This window comes from Herpailurus yagouaroundi, unplaced genomic scaffold, assembly GCF_014898765.1.
Source record: "Herpailurus yagouaroundi ecotype Mexico unplaced genomic scaffold, PumYag 28, whole genome shotgun sequence".
Taxonomy (NCBI): domain Eukaryota; kingdom Metazoa; phylum Chordata; class Mammalia; order Carnivora; family Felidae; genus Herpailurus; species Herpailurus yagouaroundi.
Genome location: NW_024412376.1, coordinates 168,762,862 through 168,790,753, shown reverse-complemented (window position 1 = coordinate 168,790,753; position 27,892 = coordinate 168,762,862). Strand labels below are relative to the sequence as shown.

At 59.8% G+C, this 27,892-nt stretch overlaps 1 protein-coding gene and 1 long non-coding RNA gene across 4 annotated transcripts in view; one reads left to right on the top strand and one right to left on the bottom strand.

Annotated features, from left to right (window-relative positions):
• Positions 1-27,892, bottom strand: part of GAK (cyclin G associated kinase) — a 55,717-nt gene that overhangs the window by 3,511 nt on the left and 24,314 nt on the right. The window contains 18 exon segments of the mRNA XM_040489902.1: positions 84-232; positions 798-1,025; positions 4,783-4,899; positions 5,777-5,887; positions 6,405-6,575; positions 7,011-7,481; positions 7,644-7,790; positions 8,710-8,800; positions 8,802-8,904; positions 11,475-11,554; positions 11,913-12,030; positions 12,319-12,513; positions 14,723-14,856; positions 15,969-16,091; positions 16,661-16,809; positions 17,373-17,422; positions 24,561-24,684; positions 26,607-26,697. Of these exon segments, the coding sequence (XP_040345836.1) occupies positions 84-232; positions 798-1,025; positions 4,783-4,899; positions 5,777-5,887; positions 6,405-6,575; positions 7,011-7,481; positions 7,644-7,790; positions 8,710-8,800; positions 8,802-8,904; positions 11,475-11,554; positions 11,913-12,030; positions 12,319-12,513; positions 14,723-14,856; positions 15,969-16,091; positions 16,661-16,809; positions 17,373-17,422; positions 24,561-24,684; positions 26,607-26,697 (2,652 nt within the window).
• On the top strand, positions 18,717-22,367 carry LOC121039707 (uncharacterized). 3 transcript variants are annotated; one of them, XR_005794943.1, is made up of 3 exons: positions 18,717-18,796; positions 21,911-22,148; positions 22,251-22,367. It is a non-coding gene; the product is annotated as an uncharacterized LOC121039707 (long non-coding RNA). The 3 variants fall into 3 exon arrangements; XR_005794946.1 differs by having other exon boundaries at positions 18,723-18,810; XR_005794944.1 differs by lacking the exon at positions 18,717-18,796 and adding an exon at positions 19,058-19,166.

Below are 27,892 nucleotides of genomic sequence, written 5' to 3'. Positions count from 1 at the left end.
GGACCAAAGACCTTTTGCGTCCGAGAGGCTCAGGGTGAAGGCCAATCACGTCCGCAGCCCCGGGGTGCCCAGGCCGCCCTCACCTTCAGCTTGAGTGGGTCTGCGTCTCTGGCCTGCTCCTGCCTCCGCATCTCTGCCATGGTCCTGGGCCCCTTCCTGTCAGACTTGGAGGAGAACCCCTGATCGGACAGCAGGTCCTCAAAGTCGCTCTCGGACACTCTCGGCTTCTGACCTAGGGGAGAACAGAGGCTTGGCAGACGGATGCAGCGCCGCGGGCCCTGGCCGTGCGTGCACACCGGGGGAGACCCTCTGTGGAGGGCGCGGTGCTGCCCCCACACTTCGGGAGAAGCACAGCGAGGACGGTTCTGTCCCTCGGGAACGGGCCCCACATACAGAGCCCACAGCCTACACCACCATTTCTGGCTCAACGACCCTGAGGGCTCCAAGGACAGCCACCCCCGTCACCTCCTGGAGTCAACGTGGATGTGCCGTCTCCACGACAGACATGGCAGCCAGGCCCAGGCTAGAAGGCTCCCGGACAGCATGGGCCTGGCTGCCGCGTCCTGGCCCTGTGACCATGGCCTCCCCGAAGGCTGCCTGGCCCATGCCGGCCCGGGAACGAGAGGAACACACCGTGGACACGGTCCCCCCACAGCAGCCGCCCCCCCACGCCCCCCTCCCCCGAACACTCTTTCCCGGGGCGAGCTGTTAGTTGGAGAAAACAAAGCAGATTTTGCTGTAACTACTTCCCAGCAAACCAGGCAAAGCCTCACACGGGAGGGGGAGCGCAAACTCACCGAAGCTAGGGGTGCGGAAACCCCTCTCCTCTCGGCCGCCGATCACACTTAGGTTGGCGGTGTAGTTAGGCCTTGGCTGTGCACAGGCTTTGGGGGGTGGCTTGGCCTGCGGGGGCCATGGGGCGCTCTGGGCCGGGGGCCGACTGGTCTGCTGCCAGGAGCTGCCGCCTGAGGGAGGGGGGGCGGTTTTAGGGCCGAAACCTCCAGGAGCAAATCCAGCAGGCGAGCCTAGGGAGACAGTTCACAGTGGGCGAGTGTCAGACGTGACAGCTGCTCAGTCCCCGAAGTTCCCAGCACTCAAGCCCGCACACATGCTGGAAACGGACACTCAGCTCAGAGGCCAGGACGGGGCAGCCGTCAAGGTGGCCCCCGCAGCTGGACGGTCCCCAAGGGCTAGGGGACAGTGGGGACAAGTGCTGCTTCTTTAACTTTTGACTTGGAACCAGGTGGAACCAGACTGCCGGGAGGCCGCACGACGGGCTCCAGGGCCCCCAGGCCCGGCTCACGCAACTCGGGCTGTGCCAGACCAGCCGCCCAGCACCTGCCAGCTGGAGGGCACACCGGCGTGTGCGCGTGGTTAGCACGTGCACGCATCAGGACGCTCCTCTGCTCTCCATCTCCGGGACTGTCAGTTCAAGAATGTTCTAGAAATGGAAGCAGAGAGCAGGTGAGCTCTGCAGTTGGTACCCTGTGCTCAGGACCTGTTCCTGCTCATTGCTGAGGAGCGTCCCATAGTAGTGACACACGGCGGGAGGTCTGTTCAATCACTGGCCCTTGGGAGGGCCTCACGGCTGGCTCTGGTTTTCGGCAGTTCCGAACGAGGCTGCTTTGAACACTGTGCACAAAATCCTGTCCTTTCTCTGGGATGAATGGCAGCCACACATCTACTTTCTTGAGAAACCGACGGACTCTTTTCTGGAGCGGCCGTGTTGTTTCACGTTCCCACCAGCCACACGGGTGAGACTGTTCCCCCCGATCCCCATCAGCGCCTCGTGCTGCTAGTGATTTCACCGTGGCCACGTGCTCGGGGCACCCCCGCAGCCCTTCCAGTGGCTACCGCGTCACGACCCACCCATTTTTCTAAGTGGGTTTTTGTTTTCACCGTTCTCGTGTACCCTCGCTGTGAGTTCTAGGTCAGACACGCGGCCCAAGAATGCTCCTCCTACGTCTGCATTTCATCTTTCTATCTTTCAGCAAAGAAGATGTCGTTCTGATGAAGTCCAAGGTTATTTTCTGTGTCACGGTTCGTGGCCTAGGGGACAGGTAAACTGAGCCCTAGGCCCCAGAGATATTCCCCTATGTTTTCTCCTACGGGCTCTGTCATCTCTCACATCCACGCTTAAATCTATGACCCGTTCTGAGCCCCCTGGCACGGGGACGTGAGGTTTAGGGAGTGTTTCTGCCTGCGGAGGCCGCATCGCCCCAGCACCGTCTGCGGGTGGCCGGGCACCTCCGTCGAAAACCGGCTGGGCCCGCACGTGTGGGTCCACATGTGGGTCCCGCTGCGTTCGGCTGACACCAGGCGGTGCCGACTTCAGCAGCTACAGACTAAGCCTGAAGCCGGGGGGAGGGACGCCTCCCACACCATTCTTCCATTACAGAAATACTCCCGTCACTCAGGGCCTCCGACTCTCCACACAAGTGTTACTACGAGCTCGCCCGTGGCTCCAGAAACCCTCACCGGGCTTCCTGGTAGGAAAGCTGGTGCTCAAGCCACAGACCCGTGAGCGCAGTCTGCCTCTCCACGTGCCCCCGCCATCCTCACCGGGCCTGCGTCCGCCAGCCCCGGAACACAAGCCCACGCCGTTTACCACCAACAGCCTCTCCTACACCGTTGACGGGGTCGAGGACAGCTCCTGCCTGGCCCGGGACAGGGTGGACTCTGTTAACTAGCCGTGGAATGGGGAACAGCCTCGCGTTCCCGGAACGAACCCTCCATGGTTGTGGGGCACAGCTCGTTCTGAGCGACGACAAATTCTCTTTGCCTCAGCTGTGCTGCAGACGTCTGCATCTGCATTCATGAGGGACACTGGCCCCACGGGCGTCTTTTCTCGTACGGACCCTCGATTTGGGGGTCAGGGTAACACCGGCTCCCCAAGACCACCTGGAAGGCATCTGTCCTCTTCCCATTTCCCGGAAGACGCCATGTGGATTGGTTCGAATTCTTTAAACATTTGGTAAAATACCCCTTGTGGGGTCCTGTCGACTCTGAACTCGTTCCCGTCACGGTCACGGGGCTCCCCAGGGGTGGACTCTGCGCCAGCTGGGTTCTGCTGGTGGCCGGCGCCCAGGAGTCCGGGTGTCCCTCGTCACCCTCCAGAGCCTCTAGGTCTGCAGGGACCCCCCCTCCCCCCCCCCCACCTCACTCCCGACGTCGTCCTTCCCAACTGGTTTTAATAGAGCTTTGTCTTTTTGTCTATTTTACGGGTTTCTGACTTCTCTTCATCTTTTCAAAGAATGAGGTTTTGTTTCTGTTTCACAGACCCAGGCGCTTTTCCCATCTCCCTTCTTTTTGCTTGGGGTTTATCTTGCTGTCTTTTCAAACACCCGTGGGGCGGGTCACGACACGGCTCAGAGGGTCCCTGGTGCCCAGAGCCCACGTGCTGCCCTGTGCCCGCTCAGCCCCGCCAGGGCCGTGGCCCCGCACTTCGGGATCCCACGCCGCTTCCTTCCGCCCCGCACGCTGCCCCGTCTCCTAACGGCCCGTGTGTGCCCGGCGTGCGAGCGTCTGAAGACTGAACGCTCCCCTTGCTGTTGCCGGTTTCCAGTCCATGTGGTCAGGGAACCACCACGGTCTTGGTGATGTCGCCCCTTCAAACGTGCCGAGCTTTGCTTACCAAGGCCCAGATGCGCCTGGGGAGAGTGTGTGCTCTGTGCTGTTGGAGCCGAGCACTGGGAGTGTCACGGGGCCCTCCCGGCCAGGGACGCCTCCAGCTATGCTGACCTCATGTCCTGCGGCTCTGTCATTTGTCGAGAGGGATTTGATGTCTGCAACTAGAGTCTGACTTCGCCGGTTTCTCCTTTCCATCTGCCAGCTCTCCCCAGGACTCCCTGCTTCCCGAGCATGTGTGATGAAGGATCTGGGGTCACAGTGCAGACCTGAACGCCAGCCTCCATCCCAAGAATGGGTCACTCGGGACCCAAGCCCAAGAGGTCCTTCCCCCCAGCACCCCAACAGGACTTGGGGCCAACAGCCTGGCACCACACAGGAGGCTCCGGGCAGCCCACCCCTCGCGTGAGTGGCCTGGGACACAGGCCACACAGGGGGAGACGGCCAAGGGCAAACTCAAACTCCCAGGAATGCCCTCAGAGAGACAACGCAACCTGGAACACAGGAACGTATGAGAACAAAACTACTCAAAGAAGAAGAGCCACAGGGACCCAACAAGACAGACGCAGAATGAGCCCCAATATGGCAGAGACGTGGGCGGCGGGAGTGGGGAGCGTCCAGTAGACCCAATGGGCATCACAAGAAGGGAGCAAGGAAGTACAAGCGCGTCAGAGGCACAGCGGTCTGCCCGGCACTGAGGAACATCAGGCCCCAAACCACACCGATGCTGTGCCAGGCGCCATGCGGGCTGCAGGGAACACCCACTATGCTCCAGGAGGAGGAGGGCACGGTCCTGAGGCCCCACTGCCAAGCAGACATTATCTCCAGTGCCAGCCAACCGGCAAGGGATAAGGGACCGCTCACTCATGGTCCCAATGCTCCCCACACATCTGTAGGAGCCACAGGGGCCCCGAGGACACACGTCCCCGGCACAGATGCTGGGGGGGGGGGGGCGTCTTGTCCACACATCCGCTGCTCCCAGCCAAGTCCCTGCCCCCTAGATGGCCCATGCGTGCCTGACACTTCTCGGTGTTAGCGTGGTTCACAAGCACCTGCAACGAAAGCACGGCCAGGGACAGACAGCCTGCACCCTCCTGGGAGAGGCGCTCCTCCAGCGCTCCAGCCCCCTCACACCCAATGGGGCGGGCACGTCACCTTGGAGGCCAGAACTGAGGTCACCGAGGTCTGCAAATGGGTCCAGGCTCTGAGACTTGGTCCGGCTGGCCGAGGGGCCGGGAGGGGCGGGCTGTCCTCCAGCAGAGAAGAAAGGACCTGGAGAAGGGCAGAGAGAGCATGAGAAGGCGCACCCACGGGGTGCTCCTGAGGCCACGCCCAGCCAGCGGCAGCACCCACGCCAGCTCAAGACACGGCCCTGCACGCAGCCACAGCCGCTCCTTAAGCAGCTAAGGAGATTCCTCCCACTCTGACCCTGTAACCCCACTTCCCAGAACGCATGTAAAGTGTGACCGTGCTAGACGACAACCCTCACAACAGTCACAGCGGAAGATGTTCTACGTCAGACGCTGCGGTATCTGAACCAGTTACCACCATAAACCCCACAAGGGAACGTCGCATGATCTTTACAAATGACGGCTGTTCATATACAAAAAGTTTCGTAAAAATTAATTAAAAAAAAAAAAAAAAACCACAACTAAAAACATGCAAAATAACAGTCGATTTCCTTCAAAATGAAAAAATGCAAATTAAGAGAACTATGTATCAAATTAGCAACCCTGGTGAGAACCTCAGGCTTGGGACTGCTCCCAGGTGAACAAACAGATGGCCCCCGAAAGGGGACACAGGTCACAGGCTCTCGACAGCAACTCGCTACTGGAACGTTCCCAACAAGACAGGATCCCAGACATACAAAAAGAAAGATGCACGGAAAGGGTGGGGCACCGCCCCTGCGCTGGCCACGCACCTTCAGGAGGCAAAGGAGCCACGCAGACAGGACGCCACCAGGAAGCGCTACAGGACCCCTCGCAGCACAAGCCGTGAGCAGGCAGAGCCTCCCGCAAGCCCCCCCACCGGCCCCGGCCCACAGGCCTGGGGGAGCGGGGTCCCAGTCCCATCCCGTACCAGACACAGAGATACCAGAGCCTGGCGGGGGCCCGCCTGAGAACTGGTCTCCACAGGGCCGGGCTCGTACCTTCACTAGCAGGAGCAGGGGCCGGAGCCTCGGCCCAGGCCTCCCACCCTCCCAGCAGATCCGGGTGGCTGGCCGAGGTGGTCATCTTGCTGGGCTCTGCTGGTATATCCCCTGGAAAGATAGCAACGCTGTCTGGGGCGCCCCCTGCTCGGGGCAGGCAGTCACGAGCCCCCTCTCTGGGAGGCTGGGAGGGCACCCTCTGTCCCCCCTCACGTGTGAGCAGCAGGCTGGGAACAGAGCAGCCCCCGAGGCATTCCTGGCCGACCCCCAGGGTCCCCGGGGAGCTGCACTGGGCTCGGTCCACACTGACCGGCTTCTTGCTTCTTCGGGGTCTCGAGGACACATCATGTGGTCACTGAACTTGCCAACTGGACAATGGGGTCAGCAGCTCACAGAGCAACGAAAGTAGGTCTTCAAAGGCCTCCCCACCCTGTGGCCACACGTCCTCCCAGATATGTGCTGATGCCCCCAGAATCTGCCTTCACCAGTCCCCTGAGGCCCCGCCCCGTGCACGGGCTGGACACCCGCAGGCTGTCACCTTCCCAGGGGAGAGGGGAGCTGTGGCAACTCAGGGTCCACAGCAAGGGACGTCGCTGCCCACCCTCCAGGCCTCGACCTTGGCACTTACCCAGGTGCAGGAAGTCGGTGTTGCAGGCTAGGGGCGGGGCGCTGTGGGTGGAGGGGAAAGAGGTGGGAGCAGCAGGAGGTTCTGGATTAAGAAATTCGCCAAAGAGGTCGGGCTTGGAGCAGGGCTGGGTGTCTGGACCAGATGGCAGGAGGAGAGGATCAAATGGGTCGGCTGCAGAAGGATACCCAAAAAGCAGGTGGAGGTGAGGCTGTGCGTGAGTGCCTTTGGCCCAAAACATCAGGCACGAGGCTAAGTCCCAGCCAGCACAATGGCCCCTCAGACCCAGGATGAGGCCACAGCATCCTCTGTAAGAAGGCACCGAACAGCCTGATACCCTCGCCTTAGACTTTTCTTGGAGAGGCAGCCTGTGGGGGAAGGGCTGGCAGTTCCTGGGATGGACGGGAGTGTCGGGGGGGCCTCGGGAATCTGACCCTCAGAGCAGCCACCTCGGGCCATCGCGCCCTGGGCTGCCCTGCCCCCCCCCCCCAACCCCCAAGTGGGTGGCCGAAGGGCAGGGCACTGAGCTCCTCCCAGGTAATTTTGATGGCGAGGCCAGACAACTAAAGCCTTAGTATCCTCTACTCCCCACGGGACGGATCCACGTACCGGCCATGGCCGGCCCTTCTCGGGGTGGGCTCTGCGCACTCAGGGGCGGAGCCGAGCTTGTGAAGAGCAGGGGGGCATCGCCGCCCAGCAGGTCGCCCGGGGGGACTTCCGGGGCAGTGTCAGGCGCCCCCAGGAGGCGGCTGAGCAGGTCGGCGTTACTGGGGACCGCCCCGCAGGCCTGCACTGGGGGTGCCGGCCCCGTCCCAGAGTGCAGCCCCAGGAGGTCGACGCTGTCCTCCTGCGACGCAGGCTCGTGCGGCGTGGCCGGTGTGGCCGCGTCAAAAATCGACTCTTGCTCTTGCGCCCTCCCCGCTGGGCCCGGTGTGTCCTCCTCAGCCGCGTCCCTGCCTTCGGCTGACAGCGTGGCCACCTCCTCGTCGGACAGCTCACTCCCGCCCGCATCCGCGGCCGGGGCTGGCACACTCTCCTTGGCGACATTGCTTTCTGGGCCCGTCTCTGTGTCTTTCTCCTCTGAAAAGAAAACCACAGGCTGCCGTGGCCGGAAGGCAGGGCACACGGGACGGCAGGGTGAGGCCACGTCAGAAGCCCAGGAGAGGGGCGGGGGCCGGGGGGGGGGGGTCTGGAAATAGCCGCGTGCACCCTGCCAGATGCCTCTGGGTGCCCCGCACCCACCGTGCCAGTCCAGCGTGTGGAGGAAGTGGCTGGTGTCTGTGCCGCTGCTCTGTGGTGAATCGGACTCCGTGGGCTCGGCATCGGGAGACCCCGCCTCGGCGTCGTACTGAGCGGTGGAGCCGGGCTGCCTGGGGAGCTCTGGCTTCCCTGCCGGGGCGGAGGTGCGTCAGGAACCCCGCCCACAGGGTCGGCCGCCCAATTCCAAACCCCTGGGAGCCCTGCACCGACGAACCACGGGGGGCCCGGTCGGCTCAGACGCACACACCACACGTGCAGACACCCCCGCCTCTCAGGGACACAGCTGTCCTCGTCAGGAGGACGGAAAGCACGCGGCACGAGGACCGAAGACCACCGTGCCAGAGTCAGCAGCCGAGACCACAGGCCCGGCCGCTGAAGGACCGCCTGTACCCGTACCGCCCGCGGGTGCTGAGCACAGCCTGGACTTTTTCCAGGTACATTTAAAACAATGCACGTCCGGGGCGCCTGGGTGGCGCAGTCGGTTAAGCGTCCGACTTCAGCCAGGTCACGATCTCGCGGTCCGTGAGTTCGAGCCCCGCGTCGGGCTCTGGGCTGATGGCTCAGAGCCTGGAGCCTGCTTCCCATTCTGTGTCTCCCTCTCTCTCTGCCCCTTCCCCGTTCATGCTCTGTCTCTCTCTGTCCCCAAAATAAATAAACGTTGAAAAAAAAATTTTTTTTTAAAATTAAAAAAAATTAAAAAAATAAAAAATAAAAAATAAAATAAAACAATGCACGTCCAGAAAATTAACCCTCCCTCAACGAGCAAGCGACTCAAACCTGCCCCTCCCAGCGGGGCCGTGATGACTCCTCGGGCAGGGCTGCCTAGGGCCCCGGGGGGGTCTGGGAGCAGCCGTGGCTGCGTGAGTCCCCCCATGTCGGACGTTCAGGCTGCCGTCGGGGAGGGTCTCAGGTGGGGGCTCTGGGCCTCCCTACGCCGTGCCCACAGCCTGACACGGGGATGGGGCAGGCCCGGCCCCTCAGGCTTTCTCGAGGCTGCAGGTGTCAAAATGGCATCACTGACCGTGTGTTTGGAAAACAAGGATCTCACCAAATTTAGACAGAATATCTTGCTGCTCCTCTCGGCTGGAAAACAGGATTTTGGGGTTTAGCCCCCTCATGCTGGTGCTCTCCCAGGGGGGGGGCCTCCCGGCTGGGCCTGTCTCTGGGCTCCACCTCCACCTCTAGGTTCACTTGGAATAAATCCGGGTACTTCTCCTGAATGTCACACGCGTCCAGGTCGTACCTGCAGTTGGAAGGCCAGATGCCAGTTTAAGAAGACCTTCATGGGTCAGTCGCTCCACATTCACCAGAAAGTGAGCACAGAAAGGCCCGTGTGCTCACCCCTCAGGTCCCGGGGTCCGGCTCGCGCACTACAGGGATCTTAAACGCGTGTTTCCGTAACACAAGGCCGTCCACCCTGGCAAAATCCCCCAACAGTTAACAGGTGCCAGTAAACAAGCCCTCGGGAGTGCCTGCAGAGTGGGGAGGGTGGCAAGGGAAAGGCACGCAGGGCTCACGGCCAGCGGGAGGGGTGCTCCCGTGGGGTCTGTGGCTGCCAGGTCACTGAACTCCTGTGGGCTCTGTGTCTCTCTAGGGAACTCCGGCGTCTCTCTCCGTATTCCAAGAGACTGTGACTGACCACGTTTCCATAGACCGTGTGGGGAAGCCCTGGTCTCCAGCTGGGCAGCAGGCTCCCAGCTCCGTCTGACATCACCAGGCACCCACGTGCACAGCCGACGGTCCAACTTTATCAAAACAACACAATGACAAACACCCCACGGAACACAGAACAGGGCAGAGGTTCCCCCAGCGGCCCATGCTGTGGAGGGAGGGGCCCTGTGGTCCTCTGCGGCATCCGTGTGACACCTACGGCACCAAACGAAACACAGCCACTGGGCAGAAGGACTGTGGACACAAGGGCAATGTGGTCGGTTTGGGTGCAAAACCCGTGGCAGACTTTAAGTCTTACTCCCATGGAATAAACTAAGTAAGCAGGTGGGACGCTGACCCTTCCCACCTTGGCGTGAGGGGAGGCAGCACAGAGGCGTGGCAGTGCTGGCGGGGACAGCCCTGCCCTGAAGACACCACTCCTCCTGCAGGAGCCACGTGGGCACAGGAGACTGGCCGCAGCACCCTCTGTCCACTCGTCTGCTTGTCCTGGCCCGGGCCCCCCACTCGCACGCTTCCTTCCTCTGTAAGTCGGGCCACGACAAGGAGACATGGGCCACCATGCGGCCAGGCAGGAGCAGCTAGTGTGGGGACCACAGTGGTGAGCCCGAAGCAGTGAAGCCAGCAAGGACCAGGGGAGACCTAGACCCCCAGCCACAAGGAAGGGAGGAAGGAGCAAGGTGGGGGCCCCACAAAGAAGAACACGACTTCTGCAGGCTCAGCTCCTGGGGTAACAGGGCCTTGCGGGCAGCTCTGGGTGCCACACTGGTGGCCACCCCATCTCCCCACCTCCCCACCCTGGCGGGCCCCCGGAGACGACCTCAGGGCCGGGGCCTGCCCTGCCCGCCAGCAGGCCAGTGAGGGAACAATGAGGGTCTGTGAGCAGGGCCACGACCCCCAGGGGCCCTGCTCTTCAGGAGGCACGGGTCAGCCCCGGGGCCCGACGTGCTCGCTGACTCGTGTCCTGCCCCCTCAAGCACACTGGGGGACCCTCCGTTAGTCACAGGGGCCTCCTCGAGGACAGACCCAGACCCAGTCAGGCGTTATCTGACAGTGGGTCCACTAACACCCTTCCAAATCCTTTCCCCAAACGGTCCTGCTTCAGACAGCCTCTCTGCAAAATGAATGCTACCCACAGAAGACACACGCCTTCCTGCACCAACCAGACGACTTGAGAATTCTCTCCTTATTTATTTTTGGAAGCACGACACACACAGTGAGGCACAGATCCGACTGCAGCTCAGTGAAGCTCTGTGCCCGAATACCAGGACTGTCCAGCCTCCAAGGAGGTCCCTACGCCTCTCCACCCTCAGAGGGAGCCACTCCCTGGTCCCCCGGCACCCAGAGCGGCCCCCAGAGTGTCCGAGCCGACTCCTCCCCAGAGGGGGGGGGGGCAGGTCCTGGTACTCCCCTGTTCGCTGGGTAGGAGACAGGCACAGGACGTGGGCTACGGCAGGCGGAGGTTTCCAGAGACCCCCTCCGCTCCCCTCGCCCTGGAGTGGCACCTGTGTGGGCGTGTGGGCATGTCTGCGTGCGAGACAAAGGGGAAAACACGAGCTGCAACCAAGATGCCCACCATGCAGACCGTCCAACTGCCTGAACGCCCCTGCCCCCAACAGAAGCCCTGACGCCCGCCACGCGCTGGGGGCAGGTCAGAGAGCACGACAAACTACATAGAGCCCTGGATGAGGCAAGAGAATCATCCTCGACTGCACGCGCTTCTGTTCTCGTCTCTCACCCCAGACGACGACCTTCTCTCAACGCCCTCTGCCCTCCGTGCAGATCACAGCGTCAGGGACCCCACGTGTGGAAGAGCAACACACACCTGTTCACCTGGCTGTCCCACATCCGGTGCGCGAACGGCTGCGTTCTAACAGGAACTGCACCGGGCTAGTCCCCAGCCAGAGGCGCACAGCAGCAGCCACCGTGGCCCCCAAATGAGGGGCCACACACCGGACGCCGGGCCACGCTCAGAGTGGGGTCGAGACCCGAGACGAGCTCAGTGCAGCAACCCGGCCACGCACGAACCATGTCACTCTGCCCGTGTCCAGTGCGTGGAGTTCATCGCTGTGGGGCGCAAAGCGGGGCGGGGAGGCACCGTGCACCTGACTGTCCTGACCCCTCCCCACGTGAGACACCACATACTTTGCAAATTTCACGGTAGCTGCGTTCCGAGGCACAAACCCAGTGTGGAACTGGACCTGGAACATCTTCATGGATGCCACCTGCAGAGGGGACACAGACAGGGGACCCTGAAGCTGGGAAGGGGACCCAGACAGGGGACCCTGGAGCTGGGGAGGGGACACCAGACCCTCAGGTTGCAGACGGACATTTCACAGTTCCTGGGCTCTGAGAATCCGGTGCACGCCTCCAGGTGCTGTGGCCGCACGGACGGTGGGACAGCAGCCTCTCAAGTGGCTCCTCGGGTCTGTGACGGGGCAGCCCCAAAGCCACAGCCCAGACTCCCCGCGCAGACGGCACCCCGCAATGGGGCACTCGGGGAACTCGGGTGTTCCGAGCTCACGGCCCCTCTGCCTCGTGCCCCACAGGCTGACGGCCCAGGGGGCCCGAGCCCCCGCGCACCTTGGCCTGAAGTCTTCCACCCAGCGTGGACCTTGCATGGTAGATTATGATGAGCACGTCTCCCTGCACGGTTATGCCCAGGGGAATGACTGCCTTGCCATCCTCGATTTTAAAATCCCTGAAGAACAGGACGAGAAAAGGTTCACTTCCGCCAAAAAGACAGCTTGCCAGCCAAGAACAGCCAAGGGAGCGTGGGGTGCGAGCCCCGAGCTCTCCTAAAGCACCAACACTTTGAGCCACACCTTCTTCTGCTACTGGGCGCTTCTGGGAGGGGGCAGCGCTGAAACGGACTTCTGGGGAGCTGGCCCTCAGCGCGCTGGCCCGGACCCGCCCGCCCCGGCCGCCACCTGCGCCCACTCTCGGGGGTTCCCAGAGGAAGGAGGGGCCGGGAGAGCCCCGCACTCACCGCATCTTGTCGTACTCCTGAGACGTGGTGGTGACTCGCTCGTCCCCCACATACACCTCGCAGAAGGGCCTACAGCCGTTTCTCTGCTTGCTGAACAGAGGCACGGGCGTCATGACCACGGCTTTCACCAGGATGGGCTTGCTGTGGGGCGTGATGGGTTCCTCGGCCACCATGTCACACACGTACTCGATGTACCTGCGGGGGCCGGAGGCACACCTCGTCCCACACGTGCTCGCCACACGTGCTGCACCCCCGGGGCTCTGGTCTGCTCGCCACACTTTTTTCCAACAGATACGAGTATTTAATGCTATGTTCAACTTTATCTCATAAATTTGATATATTTTCATTTGTTTTAAAATATTTTTAAACTCTCCCTGAGACTTTTTTTTGACTCACGGGTAATTTACCAGTGGGTTAATTTCAAAACATTTAGGGATTCTTCCAGTTTTCTTTGCTATCAATTTCTTTTTCTTTTCTCTTTTTCTCTTTAAGATTTCTTTAATTTCTTACAGTAACGCCTAAACCCCCAACAGGGCTCAAACTCACGACCCCAAGCAAGAGTTGTGTGCTCACGACTGAGCAAGCCAAGTGCCCCAATCTGTTACCAATACCTAGCGTAATTCTATTATAAACACAGTTTGTGTGAGTTTGCCACAGTTTAATGGCCAGAACATCTTTCCCGCTGAATGGCCCATGACCACTCAAAAGACCTTGTCTTTTCCAGTTGCTGGGTAGAAGGTTCTCGAGAGATCATCCAGCTGGTTGCCGGCGACGTTCCGTTCCAAACCGACCATCCGTGTACTAGTTCCATCCGCTGCCGAGGTGGGAACGCCGATGCCACGGTGAACACCCATCTCCGTCAACGGGTTTTCGGCTCTGCAAGCTTGATTTCTGCTCTCAGGACACTCGCGCCTCCAACTCTCCCGGGTGGTTTTCTCGGTGCCCCCGAGGTGCACACACCAGGCGCGTGTCCCTGCCCTTGTGTGACCCCGTCCCCTCGAGATGGGGAAGGAGTGGTGACTGGCTTCCCAGCAGAGGGAGGGAGAGAAGGGAGGCCGCTTCTGAACGCGAGGCTCACACTGCATTGCGCTAGCGTATCCGTGCAGGGGACTCGTCCCCACGCCACAGGAGACCCGGACGCCCACACCACATCTCTGTCCACACGAGTGAGTCCTGTCAACACCCTGAGCGAGCTTGGACACGGGCTGGAGGAGGAGGCAGCAGACGTTCTCTGCGAGGTTTGTGCCACAGCACAGCCTGGCCGCACCCCAACGGCAGACTTGGGAGGTGCAAGCCGGGCCGGGACTCCCTGACCTGCAGAGGCAGAGGGCGCGTGCGGACGGCTGAAGCCGCCGGGCCGGTGGCGAGGAATCAGGCGGCAGCTGTACGGCCACCATTCCCTGTCCTGACGGCAGAGGCGGGGCCCCTGCAGCCAGTGCATCGCTGGTCCTGCTTGTATAGGGTCAGACAGTCCCCGAGGCTGGCACATGCAGACCCTTCACGCTCGGCTCCTGCTGCAGCCGTGTTCCAGTCACCATCTTGCTGGCTGTTCTCTGTTCTTGACTTCTTCTTCGTTGGTCTTTTCTTGAGGCGAGTGAGCATTTTTTCTAATCCGTTTATTCCCTCTGCTGACCTGCTGACTCCAGTTTGTGAAACCGTCTGTCCCGGCTGCCCCGGGCGTCCGACAAGGACAGCAGCGTGGTCTGTGCCTTCTCCCTCTGGTGACCTCGAGACCTCTGGGTGTGGTCTCCAGTGGACGGGGCGTGCTGAGCCTGAGTCGGCTTCCCACCTGCCTGTTTTGCATCCTCTGACCTCTGGACATCTGGCGACTCATTAATTCGGGGAACTTCTCGGCTACTGCTTCTGCACGTTGCCTTCCTGCTCTGCCTCCCGCAGCCACTCGACACGGCCTGGCAGGCCCGGCTGCTCAGCCCCTCATCCGTGGTCTGTCTTTGGGCTCTGGCCTCCGTGACGCCACCTGTCCTGCCTTCCAGAGGCCGAGGCTCCTCCCTCGGCTGCCAGGACACAGCCCTTCTCAGGTCCAGAACTTGCGTTCGACTTCTTCTTACAGTTCCCATCTCTGACGTGACCACGTACTCCTGTGTCTTACCCATCTCCTTCCTCAGTACCCTCAACACGTTAAACACTTGCTTTCAATTCCCATCAGATACTTTCGGGCCTTGTCCCAAAGCCACTCAGACTCCCGCCTGTCCCACAGGGGGACACCCTTTGTCCCTGCGGAAGCCAGCCAAGATTCAGGAGGGCACAGGCTCCCCCAGCTTGCGTGGCCTTGCCCACTTCTGCACAAGGGCCCTCAAGTCTCCCCACCTCTCAACACCCTCGGCTACGACCTGCCCGAGGGCGACACCTGTACGCACCCCCAAGGTGGGATACCGGTCGGTACCTTTTGTGAGACGGCCAGATGCCTGGCGGGCAGCGCTTCATGCTGAACATGTACACGGCGGCCTCTGCGGTGCTGAAGAGCCGGCAGAAGCACAGGAAGGAGCAGACGGCCACAGCAGAGGCAGCTCTCCCGTCCTAGGACAAGCGGCACAGGCCAGGCTCGCGCGGCCACAGCTGCAGGAAGGCAGGCTCCCTGATCCCACGCTTCCCCACAGAACCACCACAGGGCCTCCCCCTGGCTGGGGACGTAGGAAGACACCCCTGCTGGGGCAAGAACTCAGAATCCAGAAAGACAGGGGCTCTTTAACAAGAAGCACATGATGGCCTGCCCCTCCAGCTGGACACTGCTCACCACCACGGTCCCCAAGCGGGCCTCACGCTCACCGCCACCCCTCTGTACTCGCTCTCTTCATCACACCTCCTGGGAGGACCTTTATCAACACCAGAATCGCAGCACTAACCTCTGGGGCTCATTGCGGCAAGCATCCCGCTTTCTGTGACACCCAGAAACCTAACCCTCGCTGTGCAGGTGGGAAACTGGAAATTACTGTCCTCAGCCACGGTAAGGAGGGGCAGAGACGGGGGTCCTATGAGGCAGAGTGGCCTCAGGGCACAGGGAGATGACAGAGTGACACACGGAGAGACCCCTCATGTTCTACAAAGAAAGGTACGGGGACCACCTGTGTGGGCTCACTGCCCGTGCGTGACAGTCGGCCAACCGCTCCCTCCAGGGTCTACCTTGAAACGACAGGGACCGTGCCAGGGCACCCGGGCCTGGGGCCACCAGCTGCAGACACCAGGACAGAACCCGCTCCTCACACGACCTGCCCCAAGTCCCAGTGCTAGCCCAGGACGTCCCAAACAGACCCTGGCTTTCAGGAAGCCAACAGGCAGCTGATGTTTGGTAGCACACTCGACACTGGACAAGGAGGCTTCCCCCCGCGAGTGGTCACTGCAGGTGACCCACGTCCTGCCAGGGCTGGGCCGTTACTGGTTAAGGCCTGTAATTGTGCAGCGGAAAACAGCACCCTGCCTGGACCTCAGCTCAGCTCATCTTCACCGGCATTCAGGACACCCAGCCGCCCCACCGGCCCCCCCTGCTCGGCATTCTGGACTTCACTCCTGCTCTCTGTCCCCTCAACGGGTCATGAGCTTCCCCAAAGCAGGGATGACTCCCCCTGGTTTATGTTTTCTTCCCAGGTGCGCCCCCAACATCAAGGGCAGGGATGAGGCAGCCTCCCACTCACCACACAGTGCACAACACAGACGTTCTTGTGGTCTTGCCTGAGCCACGAGTGCATGTTCCTGCAAACGCTGTACAGGCTGCGAAGGCTCGGGGCCCGCCGGGCCGCCCAGCCACACTCGGAAACCTATGGGCAGAGGGCTCGGTTCGGCCTGGGTTCCCCACACCAGTTGGGGGCACAAGCACAGGGAGCCCCACCACGGGCACCCACTCTGGACAAATGCTGCCTCACGCACACCTCCCTCCCTCCCTTGCCCACGGACGTCTGCAGGCCTCCTGCCCCTGAGTTTTGTGCTCCAGAATATGTACCAAGCTTTGCAGACTTGGCAAAAAAGAACGGAGAACCTGTCCTTTCCCATGCTCGGGTCAGGAAGCCGCACCTGTGTCCCATGTGTAGCCTCACATGTGCCTCACTGGCAAGGAACAGTGAGGCATCGGTGATTTTTAGCCATCCTTAGGTGACCGTCACAGTTCACGTTCTGGAGTCTTCTGCGAGAATAGCCCTGCCCCCGCAGCCTACTGCACATGGGCCCCGCGTCACCGTACCCCAGCCCCCCAGCGCCAGGGACCTGGGCTCCGCTGGCTGCCACGGCTGCCGCTGGGGACTGCCAGAGGCCAGCCCGCTGCCACAGCTGGGTGTGAGGGTTGACAGTAAGAGAACCGCACGCAGTGAAGGCAAGCGCCCAGGCCACCCACCCGGTTATGAAACTTGGAGGGCCGATACGTCCTCGGGGAGAGGTTGTAGACCGCATAATGTCCTGGGTGCTTGGAGTCCAAAAACAACCGGACGTCTTCTATGTTGTTCTTGATAGCCGACTCCACACCTTCTGCTGGGAATGACATCACTGAAAGAGAGCAGCCCACGTCAGCCACAACGGGGCGGGACACGTGGCCTGTGTGTGGCAGCCTCACCGGCCAGTGGCAAGACAGCCGGCCACCCAGGCCCCTGCTCCTCACCCGCCGCCCCCCGCTCCAGCTGCTGACTGAGGAGTACAGGGCGTGTCAAGAACGGAGGGAGCACAGACCCCCACCCCCTCCAATGCCTGCCATTTACAAGCAAGACCCTCTGGGATCTCCAGACAGTGCCTCTGGGACAGAAGTTCAGTCAGAGGGCCTGCCACAGAGCAGCGTCTCCAAGGGTCGAGATTTGGGTGTGGGTTTGGTCGGGAGACCCAAGTTTCAAATGTGCCTTGCATCATTCCCCTTATGACCTCAGAGTTCCAGGAAGTTCCAGACCAGGGGGAGAAACTGGGTCGACACTGGCACTGTCCACTGCAGGTGCCCCAGGCCACATCCTGCACGCTCTGCCTGACACTGAAGCAAGGGATATGCTGGAGGCCAGCGTCCCACGAGTTGTCCTCAGGAGGGAATGAGAAGCACGTCCCATGGTCAACAGTGACAAACATACCAGCAATTCTGGATGTGACGTAAGATATGTCCAAGTCTCCCTTCGCGTAACTGGAATTAGAAAGAAGAGCGCTTGGTTAATTCCAGAAATTTCTACAGTTAAGTCACAAGAGCTCAAACTGGAGCAGGTCCTGGAGAGGCTGTGGGGGATCTCGCCGCTCAGGCCGCAGCTCACGGGAAACGTTGTGTGCGCATGTGTGTATGTATACGTGTGAGTGTGTTCCAGCCGTGTGCATGGAGCTGACGTCTAAGAGACGGAGAGGCAGAGACCCGGAAGAAACCTACTGCGCTTCTATTCTGAAGAGGCGTGACTGCAGGGGCTGGCTTTGAAAGGAGACAGTGACAAAAACGGAAGAGAGTTTTTTTGGCCCAGCACATCATGTCTGGCTCACAAGAAAAAGTTACAAGGCCCACCAAATGGCAAAAACACAGTTTCAAGAGACAGAGAAAACATCGGAACCAGACATGGCAGGGACGCTGGAACTGTCAGACCAGAAACTTAACCAACTATGACTAATATGCTAAGGGCTCTGACCGATAAAGTAGACAGCACGTAAGAACAGAGATAAAAATTCTAAGAACGAACGAAAAGAAATGCCGGAGATACAAAACGCGGTGGCAGAAAGAACACAGGCCTTTGATGGGCTGATTAGGCTGAACATGGCCGAGGAGAAAGTCTCTGAGCTCGAGGATCTATCAACAGAATCCTTACAAAAGGAAAAGCAAAGAGAACAAAGACTGAAAAAACCCAGAACAAAATCCCCGGCAACGCGGAACCACAAGAGGTGTATCGTACATTTAACAGGAACACCAGAAGGAGAAGAGAGAGCAGGTACAGAAGAAAGGTCTGAAACAGCAAGGACTGAGAATCTCCCTCAAATCATGTCAGACGTGAAACCACGATCCAGGAAGCTCAGAGGACACCAGGCAGGATAAATACCGAGTCGCTTACACTCAGGCATCTCCTCTTCGAACTGCAGAAAACCAAAGGAAAAAAACGTGCAAAGGGGACAGAGGGACAAAGCACGTCACCTGCACAGAAACAAAGACAGGAAGTGCACCTGTCCGCTCCCCGGAAGCCACGTGAGCAAGGACACAGTGAAATATTTAGTATTGAGGGAAACACCCACCAGCCCAGAACTCCGTCCCCTGGGAGTCACCCTCCAGAGGTGACCCAAACACTGGGAGAAAGTGCTGCCAGGAGACCTGCCTGGAAGGAAATGCTCTTCAGAGAGAAGGAGAATGATTCGGTCGGAAACGGGGTCTACACAGAAGAACAAAAGAACTCCAAAGAAGTGACAGTGAAACGAACACTTTCATGTTTGTTGCTCTTGATGGAGTCAGGAGAAAACTGCTCGTTCGAACTCGCCACGGCAACGACATGCCCACCTGTGCACTTGCTGCATCGACGACTCACATACTCGCGTGCGTTTGTGCGGGTAAAGCGAATGCTAGCACGAGCACAGCGATGGGGCGCAGTGCCATCGTGGGGTGACAGAGGGTTGGGGGGCTGGTGCGGGCTGCCTGTGTAGACGTGGGTCAGCTGTAAACATGTACTGCAAACTCCAGAGCAACTAGTAAAAAAGCTGTTACTTTTTTTAAAAATAAGGATAACTGATATGATAAGAAAGGAGAGAGAAAGGGACCCTATGAAATGCCCAGTTAAAGCCACAGAAGGCCGGGCAACGAGCAGGAAATGGAGCAGACATGGCAGGCGCCCACCCAGGACACCAAGAATCCATGTGACTATCAGTCAGAAGACACAGACGGTCACAGTGGACCAGACAAGACTCATGTACGTGATGCCTACAAAATAATAACGCAGCTGAGCATCTCCTAATAGTTTATTCATGGTTTGGCCACTGTTAGTCGCCTCTGTGCTTTTTTTTTTCTGCCTCCTAGTTTGCATAACTCGTTGCACGTAATAGGTACCATTCTTTTATCAGTTATGTGGTTTAAACGTATTTACTCCCAGTCACTGCCATAGCTTTTTGGAAATTTATTTTTTACTTTTTTTTTTTCTTTAACGTTTAATATTTGAGAGAGAGAGAGATAGAGCATGAACGGGGTGGGTCAGAGAGAGAGAGAGACACAGAATCTGAAACAGGCTCCAGGCTCCAAGCTGTCAGCACAGAGCCCGACGCGGGGCTCAAACCCACAAACTGCGAGATCGTGACCTCAGCCGAAGTCGGACGCTTAGCCGACTGAGCCACCCAGGCGCCCCTATTTTTACTTTTTAAAAAAATGTTTATGTTTTGAGAAGGAGGGAGAGAGCACGTGCATGTGCAAGCAAGCGAGCAAGGGAGGGACAGAGGGAGGCAGACAGAGAATCCAAAGCAGGCGCTGTGCTCAGAAGCCCAACGCGGGGCCCGATCCCACAAACTGTGATACGACCTGAGCTGAAATCAAGAGCTGGATATTTAACCGGATGACCCACCCAGGTGAAACTCTTTTTGGAAATTTAAAAGAAATGTGATTGTGAGGAACATTAGATTTTTATTTTAAGTTTATAATCATTCTTTCCACGGCTACATATTACGCAATTTTTGTTACAGTTAAGAAATCTACCTTACTCCACTGTTACAAAAACGCTCCCTCTATATTTTTATTTTCCCTAAAAAATTGCTATTGACAATTAGACCTTTTAATTAATCAGGACTAATGTATTTAGCTGTTACTGGATAAAGATCCAATTTTTTCATAGATACCTATGGTCTCAGCACCATTCGATAAGTATCCCGTGACTTTCTTCCAGACTTCTAGGTTTCATTAGTTTTACATGAGTCCCACATAGCTGGGTACTAGTTAGTGGTCTGCTCACTTCACCTACACCAGCACAGTACCCGTGTTTGAAGAAAAGTGACACAGAATGGGTTTGTCCCCTATTCTCATTAAAAAAAAAAAAAATACTGCTGGCAATTCTGGATAACTTACATACAAATTTTAAGATCAAAATCTGTAAAAACGCCAGGATTTTTATTTATAGTGCAATGAATTTACAGACTGAGCGATACCATCTAAAAATTAGCTCTCCCGTGGGGCGCCTGGGTGGCTCAGTCGGTTAAGCGTCCGACTTCGGCTCAGGTCATGATCTCACAGTTCACGGGTCCAAGCCCTGCATCAGTCTCTATGCTGACAGCTCAGAGCCTGCAGCCTGCTTCGGATTCTGTATGTCCCTCTGTCTCTGCCCCTCTCCCCGCTCATGCCCTGTCTCTCAAAAATAAACATTAGAAAACATTAAAAAAAAAAAAAAACCTCGGGGCGCCTGGGTGGCTCAGTCGGTTAAGCATCCGACTTCAGCTCAGGTCACGATCTCGCGGTCTGTGGGTTCGAGCCCCGCGTCAGGCTCTGGGCTGATGGCTCAGAGCCTGGAGCCTGCTTCTGATTCTGTGTCTCCCTCTCTCTCTGCCCCTCCCCCGTTCATGCTCTGTCTCTCTCTGTCCCAAAAGTAAATAAACGTTAAAAAAAAAAAAATTTTTAAAAAAAAAAAAACCTCTCTCAGGGGCGCCTGGGTGGCTCAGTCAGTTGAGCACCGATTTCTGATTTCGGCTCAGGTCATGATCTTGAGGTTCATGGCTCAGAGCCCTGCGTCGAGCTCTGTGCCAACAGTGCAGAGCCTGCTTGGGACTCTTCCTCCCTCTCTGTCCCTCCCCCACTCGTGCATGTGCACTCTCTCCCTCAAAATAAACACTTAAAAACAGAACGTACAATACCAATAAAACAAAAACTTCAATCAGGCAGGTCACAGAAAGAGAAACACGTGTGAGCAGACGTGCACATCCACAGGCCACACACGCTCTGGACCTGGGCCCCGGCCCCTGGGACACGGAGCGGCCGTGGGCACACGCTGGCTGCGTGTGCTGGGTCTGCGTGCACAGGGAGGCCCTCCTCCAGGGAGAGGCCTCCCAGGACTCCTGGGCCCACGCGCCCTATGAAAGGGCTCTGGCTGTACCAGAGAGGGGCTGGGCTGCTCAACGGCCCCGGAGAGTCAGTTAATGCCGGACGCCACCTGCACCAAGGCCTTACTTAACTGGGCCCTCCTGGGGCACGTGGAGCTGTGCGGTGGCCACAGACCCCACAGGGGACCCAAACGGAGAACTCCCTTGGTGGACACGGCTGGCGGGCCCGGTGAGGGACAGAGCATGGCTGCCGGGCCCTGGTGGTCACGTGCACAGATGTCACCACTACTGGTCACATCTGAGGAAAGGGCCAGCACCAACGTCTTCTGCCATTCCCCCGTCCGAGGCTCTGGCTGTCTGCATGCTGGCTAGACAGATGGCCCGTCAGGGTCAGCCTCGGGTTTGTCTGCTTCACCGTAAGCTCCCGAGTCTGTCGGTATCCGAGGCATCTGCAGGCCGGGCGGAAGACAGTTACGCAGGCCGAGCCTCTCACCCTGAGAGGCCTGCTTCCAAGTTGGTCCTCGGCTGCGGCTGCCGGTTCAGGAGGGTCCTCGCTGTTCCTAGAACTGGCAGGAGTGGCCCCTGTGCTCAGACTGCTTGCACCAAGACGTGCTTATGCTCACATCTGCTTTCCCTCTAGAGTCCGGAGGCTGGTGTGTGCTCAGCGAAGGGTGCCCAAGAGCAGGCGCAACCCACACCCTGGGTGACAACGCTTCACCTGTGCTACAGCGGCTCCGGTGGGGAATCAAGCACCTCCCACGTGACGCCACGGCCGAGGACTCGGGAAGCCCCGCCTGTTCCCTCACACTTTGTGCCGGGAGCCTTTTCCCAGCGCTGATCCGCTGACCCGCGTCCTATCTCTGAGGAAAATCCCAGCTGTGAGGACGACTCCGCTCCCAGTCTTGGGTGTCCTTCGGCAAACCTTCCACCCTGGGGATGGTCCCGGGACCCTGACACGTCTCCTCTTTCTCTTGTTCTAGAAACCTTTGATCCCGAGGACACCGGGCGATACCCTGTTTCATCCTCGTCTGCGCTCCGATCTCACCATCGCACCGGGATGACCCCGAGCAGCCTCCCAGACTTGTGCGCCCGCGCCCCGAGGCACATCCGCTAACATCCCCAGGCCGCCACCCCGAGGCACAGACCGCATTCTGCTTGTGCCGCCCGTCGGAGGTGCGCCGTCAGGGTTATTACTTTTTGTTAATATTCCACTCGAGGGTGTAAGATAGCCGCACAAACCCAGAGTCAGTCGCAACAGCAGCTAAATCCGGAAGCGAACCACCACCACCTCTAGCCTGACACGCAACGGGGGCCCCTGGGGTGCAGCCGGTGGAGCGTGCGACTCCCGATTTCAGCTCAATTCGTGATCGCACGGTTCGTGAGTTCAAGCCCCATGTGGGCCGATAGCAGGGAGCCTGCCTGGGCTTCTCTCCCTCTCTGCCCCTCCCCTGCTCACACGCTGACTCTCAAAATTAAAAAATGTTAAAAGAAAAACACACACACAAGCAACGATTTTACGTTCCTTCGTTTCTCAAAACTGCTTTTAAGAGCAGTGCACGAGCGCACGAGCATGTGGCACCAAGCCCTCCCCCTCCCGCCGCACCGCCTCCCAGCCCTGGCTTCTCGGGGCGCCAGCATCCTGGTCGCACAGCGGGCCATGGGCACCCAGCCCCCGCACCCACCCTGGAAAGGCTGGCAGCCGAGGCCTGTCTGCTCTCTCCCTGCACCTCAGCGGAGAGGCCGTGAAATGCTGGACCCGCCTCACGCCTGAGGCCCAGCAAGAAACAGGGCTTCCGCACAGCTGGTGCGCCTTTTTCAGAGAGACTTGAGTAGTTTCTCCCGCGTTCAGGAACCTCCCGCTCATCGTCGTCAGGGGCTATGGCTCCAGAGCCCTCCGGTCCCAGAAGCCAGCCCCAAGACCCCTGCAACGTCACCTGCCGGGATGAGACCTGCCGCCCGCCCTGCCGGTGCTGCGGCCGCACAACATGCAGAGGATGACGGCCCGTGGGGTGAGCCACGTGGAGGGGCCCACGACATGGCGGCACCGTGCGAGGTCGCCCCTCATCGGAGGCGCGAGTGGAGAAGCGCCGGCAGACGGCAGGCGAGCCTACAGGCCACAGGCGGCCCCGCCTGTCCTGTCTGGGCCCCCCAACCAGAACGTGAGCCACAGCAGCCGGACTGCTCCCGACCCCAGGGACAGACCCGGAGAGCTCCTTCGACAAGGCGTGGCCTGGGACACTGATCCACAGCCAGTAGAAATCAAGTCTCTCGTCGTTACATAAAGTCACATCAGAGACTGCGTGCGCGCTGCTATATAACACAGTGCTCACACATGCACCACTCACACAGGTGTGCGCGTGCTCACGCAACGTGTGTGCGACTTTACCTGTGTCGTCCGCGGCTGGTGTGTGCGCACACACAAGAACAGGGAAAGCCGAGGAGCCTCCACGCAATCAGACACACGTGGTAACTACAGAGAACAAGGGTCCCGGGCCCGCCCCCCCCCCCCCCGCCTGAGAACCAGCTCCCACGGATCATCCCCTGAAACCATCGGCACAGAGAAGCAGAGCCTCACATGGACGCTGACATCCCTGAGCTGGCCTGCGGGGGGCAGCGTGCTGGAGACCCGGGCCTGTGAGGCTCCCGGGGAGCTCCCGAGGCATAGTGGAGATGCCTCCGGAGGACCTGGCAAACGCAGACCATGTGTGCTGGCCACAAGGGCCTCGGGCCGGCGTCCAGGATGAGAGGGTAGCCCCCAATTGTGCACATGTGCACTCCCCTCAACAACCTGCTCACAAAGCGACTTGATTTACCCACACGCTCAAGCCCAAGCAGCCCGAGTGGGCCTGCGGTCGTGAGGTGTCCTGGGCCCCTCCACTGTCCCCCTTGCTCCACGCCACGGAGAAGAAACCACACAGATGCGAGGGGCACTGTCCCGGTGCAAGGGAGGCGCTGAGGCTGGCGGCTCAGGTTCTCCATGGAAAAGTCCTCCCGGGGGCGAGAGCGGCAGGGCCCCGTGGCTTCGGGCACTCCCATGTGCCCCTCCGCGGCAGGGGTGGGAACGGGTGGCCGAGGCACCCCCATCGGGCAGCGCCACCCCCCCCGCCTGGGCCCACGAGGCTGATGGCACAGCCGGTGCCGATGGCATCACACGCTCACCAGCAGCCTCAAGTGCAGGTCCTGCGAGGTTTGGAGGCGGGACAGAGCCCAAAGGTCGGGAAACCCCTACTACAAAGAGACCACGTGCTGTCACTGTCAACTAGACGCCGTGCCCACGTGCCCTCACTCACTTGGCAACGGACTGGATGACCTTGGAGGAGGTGTCCTTGATGTTTGTGAAGAGGCGCTCGGTGCCCCCCCGCAGGATATCCAGGAGCCCGCCATAGGGCTGGTCGTACTCGGCAAGCGCCAGGCCTGGAAGCAAAGACAAGTCGGCTCAAGTCACAGGACAACCCGGGGCTGGAGGCGGGGCCGCGAGGCGTAGGTGGGAGCCAGCTCCTGGGGAGACGGGAGAACCAGAACGGGCAGGGAGCCCCGCTTCCCGTCAAGCCCGACCATCAGCGCACAGTATCCGGGCACAGGAACGAAACCAGCCAAATGCTGCCTGAGCCTGGGGGGGAGCCCCGCCCTGCCCGGCACCCACAAAGTGCCGAGCCAGCTGCTCTGTCCCCAGGGCAGAAGCTGGGCCCCGTGAAGAGGAGCTGGTCCCTCTGGGCACACGTGGCCCTCCATTCTCGGTGATGTCCCACCAGCCCATTCCCAGCATGCACTGGATGCCAGCTGGGCCCCTCCAGTGCACTAACTCACGCTGAGGGGACCAGCGAAGGGGAGGCAGCCTGGTGGACACAGACACCACAGACGCTTAGAGGAGGAAAGGGTGGGGAAGGATGAGGGGGGAGGACACGGGGTGGGCCGGACAGGGGGGAGGCCCGGTCACCCCAAGCCAGGCCACAGGCCACATGGCAGACCTTGGGCATGCCTGGGGCACAATTCTATCTTTTGCAGGGACAGGGCTGCTGGCATAGAGCCCAGGCTCCTGACCACAGCTCCAAACGGGGGGCACCTGCAGGACACGGCTGCCTGGATGAGAACAGGGTGGTAGCAAAAGAAGGCAGTCCCTGAAACCCCAGGGCCTCAACGGTGGGGTCATCAAAGGGGGCTCGGGTGGGAGACGCCGGTGTGAAGAGACGAGCATGATCTACGACTGCATCTGTGCCGCGGGGGCCTCTCTGGCAGCCTCTGTGCGTAAAGCCCGCGGCTGGGACGCGGCTGGGACGCGGCTGGACGACATGGCCCACACGTGAGATGTTTCTGTTGGTTCGTCACTAGGCAGTAGCTGGCCCAGCCCTGGCCAGGCACCACCGCTCATGTGGTGTGAGCACATGTGCGGCAGGGTCGTCCCTTGGGGCCTTGAGAACCCCCCCCCCCCCCCCCCCCGCCATGGCAGATGAGGCAGCCCCACACACGGGACACTCAGGGAGGCACCCAGGGCCCACTGTGCACGGATATGGAGCGCCCAGGGCACGGGTCCTGCTGGCTGGCGGGGACAGCTGAAGGACCCAGGACTCCACGCCCCGAAGAATGAGAGGTGGGGGATGAGCACGGGGGCCTGTGGCAGAGAAGCACGTCCTGGCATGGCCTTCCAGAGCTTTCCAAGGCATGGCCACACAGAGCTCAGGCTGAGGGCTTCTGTGGGGACACAGTTATGCCACTGCTGGGTACCCAACCCATCCTGATACACGCTGGCCGAGGGGAGTAGAGGTCGCGCACCACATGTGACCTGAGCTATAGAAGGCCGCCGGCCTCACCTCCACTGCTGCCAGAGCCGACCCTCCGCCACCCCCCGTCTGAGGCCCCACTCGGAGCCCTCCAGCCCCCCAGATCCTACCATGGCCGCTCTATTCCCCACACCCTCCTTCTGACGTACTTGTCCTCCTGGCTACTCTCTGCCCTTCAAGGCACGCCCTCCTCTACACGCCAAGAAGTGACTGACGGAGCGGCTGTGGGCCTCCGAGGCGGAGTGAGCCACGCGGGTGGGTGGCAGTGCCCGTGTGGCCACCGCCAGTTGTCACTCCATGCTACAGAGGACCGGTACCGCCCTGATGGTGTCGGGAGAGGACAGCTGATGCTCACGCCTCTTCCCCTGTCCCCTGTGGTCCTGAGTGTGTCAGTTCCGTTGAGTCCTGGCGGTTCCAGGGAATCTGAACCTGAGGGTGGTCCCGGGGGCCCTGAACACGTAGCCTGTGTCTTGCTGTCAGGTGCGCTGCACACAGCGGGAGCATGGCAACCCCAGGGGCAAACGGGGGGGGGGGGGGCACAAGGCAGGGGGCACTCACCTCCACTGTAGCCACCGCTGCTGGAGCCCCCGAGGTGGGGAGGCCCTCGAGACGGGACAGCATTCCCATAGCCCCCATTCTGCTCTAGGAGCTGCAATGATTCCAAATGCAAATAATCAATCTCCAGAGGCCGGGGCCAGGGTTCAGGTGGCTCCTCCCCAAACAGAAAACCTTCAGATGCTGGCACAAGGTACCTGTGGGCCCCAGGTACGCTGGCCACCCAGCTAACCTAGCTCTCTCTACCTGACTTACTAAAACATCCAAGAGAGCTTCCCGGACTCTGAACAGCCCAGCTGAACCAAAAGGCAGACCACACTGACAAGTGACCTGCCCATGTGCTGTTCTGGAGCCGACGTGCTCGGGCACACACCTAACACAGAGGAGGCAGCCGTGAACCTGCCCAACTCTGCAAGTGCTCCCTGCACGCCCACTGCACGCCAAGCCTCCACGGCGACGCAGGGCAGACGGCAGACCCTCAGGGCTGAGGCATCTTGTGTGGGGAGGTGCACCCAGACTCAGTCGGCTCGCGCCCTCTGGCTGCCACAGGAGCGGGGCAGTGGGCTGTGCACAGTGAGGCTCTTTCGCGAGCTGAGCCCGAGGCCAGTGTGGGGCTGGAGCCTCGAAGAGATTCGTGCAGCCCGGAGGCAAGGTGCTCGGCGGCGCAGGCCTCCTGCCCAGCCCCCTTGGGGCGGCCTCAGCCTTCCTCAGCCTTCCTCAGTCTCAGGGAAGATGCAGTTTCTGCCGGTTACTTGTTTTATAAGTTACTCGGTAGTGTGCTTTAGGGTTTTTGGTGAAGCTTTACAAAATACGACCATCGAGGTGGAGTTTTACCGCGTTAAACTCAGGAAATGAGCTATACGTGCTATCGTTTCTACTGAGCGTGACGACGTCTTTCTTAGTGACCTCGGAGGGAATCGGTATTAACATCCTACAAGTTCCTGAAAACAACACACGTGCCTCCAAGTGGTAGGCAACTACCACCGTTCGGCCACGTCTCCTCTTCGCAAATTCTCTATTTGCTTTATCAATTTCTGGAAGAAACAGAACATCCCCTACCGTGACCCGATGCCTCCCACGACTCCCTGTAAACTAACGAATGCTGCTCGGTATCTCAGACACTGTGTTGTTAAAGGCAGGTGAATGATACCCGTTTTCCTTTTAAAGTTCCTTTTCACAGCATCCTATTAAACCACACAGCCGAACACTTCGCATGCCTCCACTCTTGGGTTTCAGACTCGATTCCTACTCCCCCTCTCGAGGGGCTCTGTCTGCTGCGTGCGGCCCTG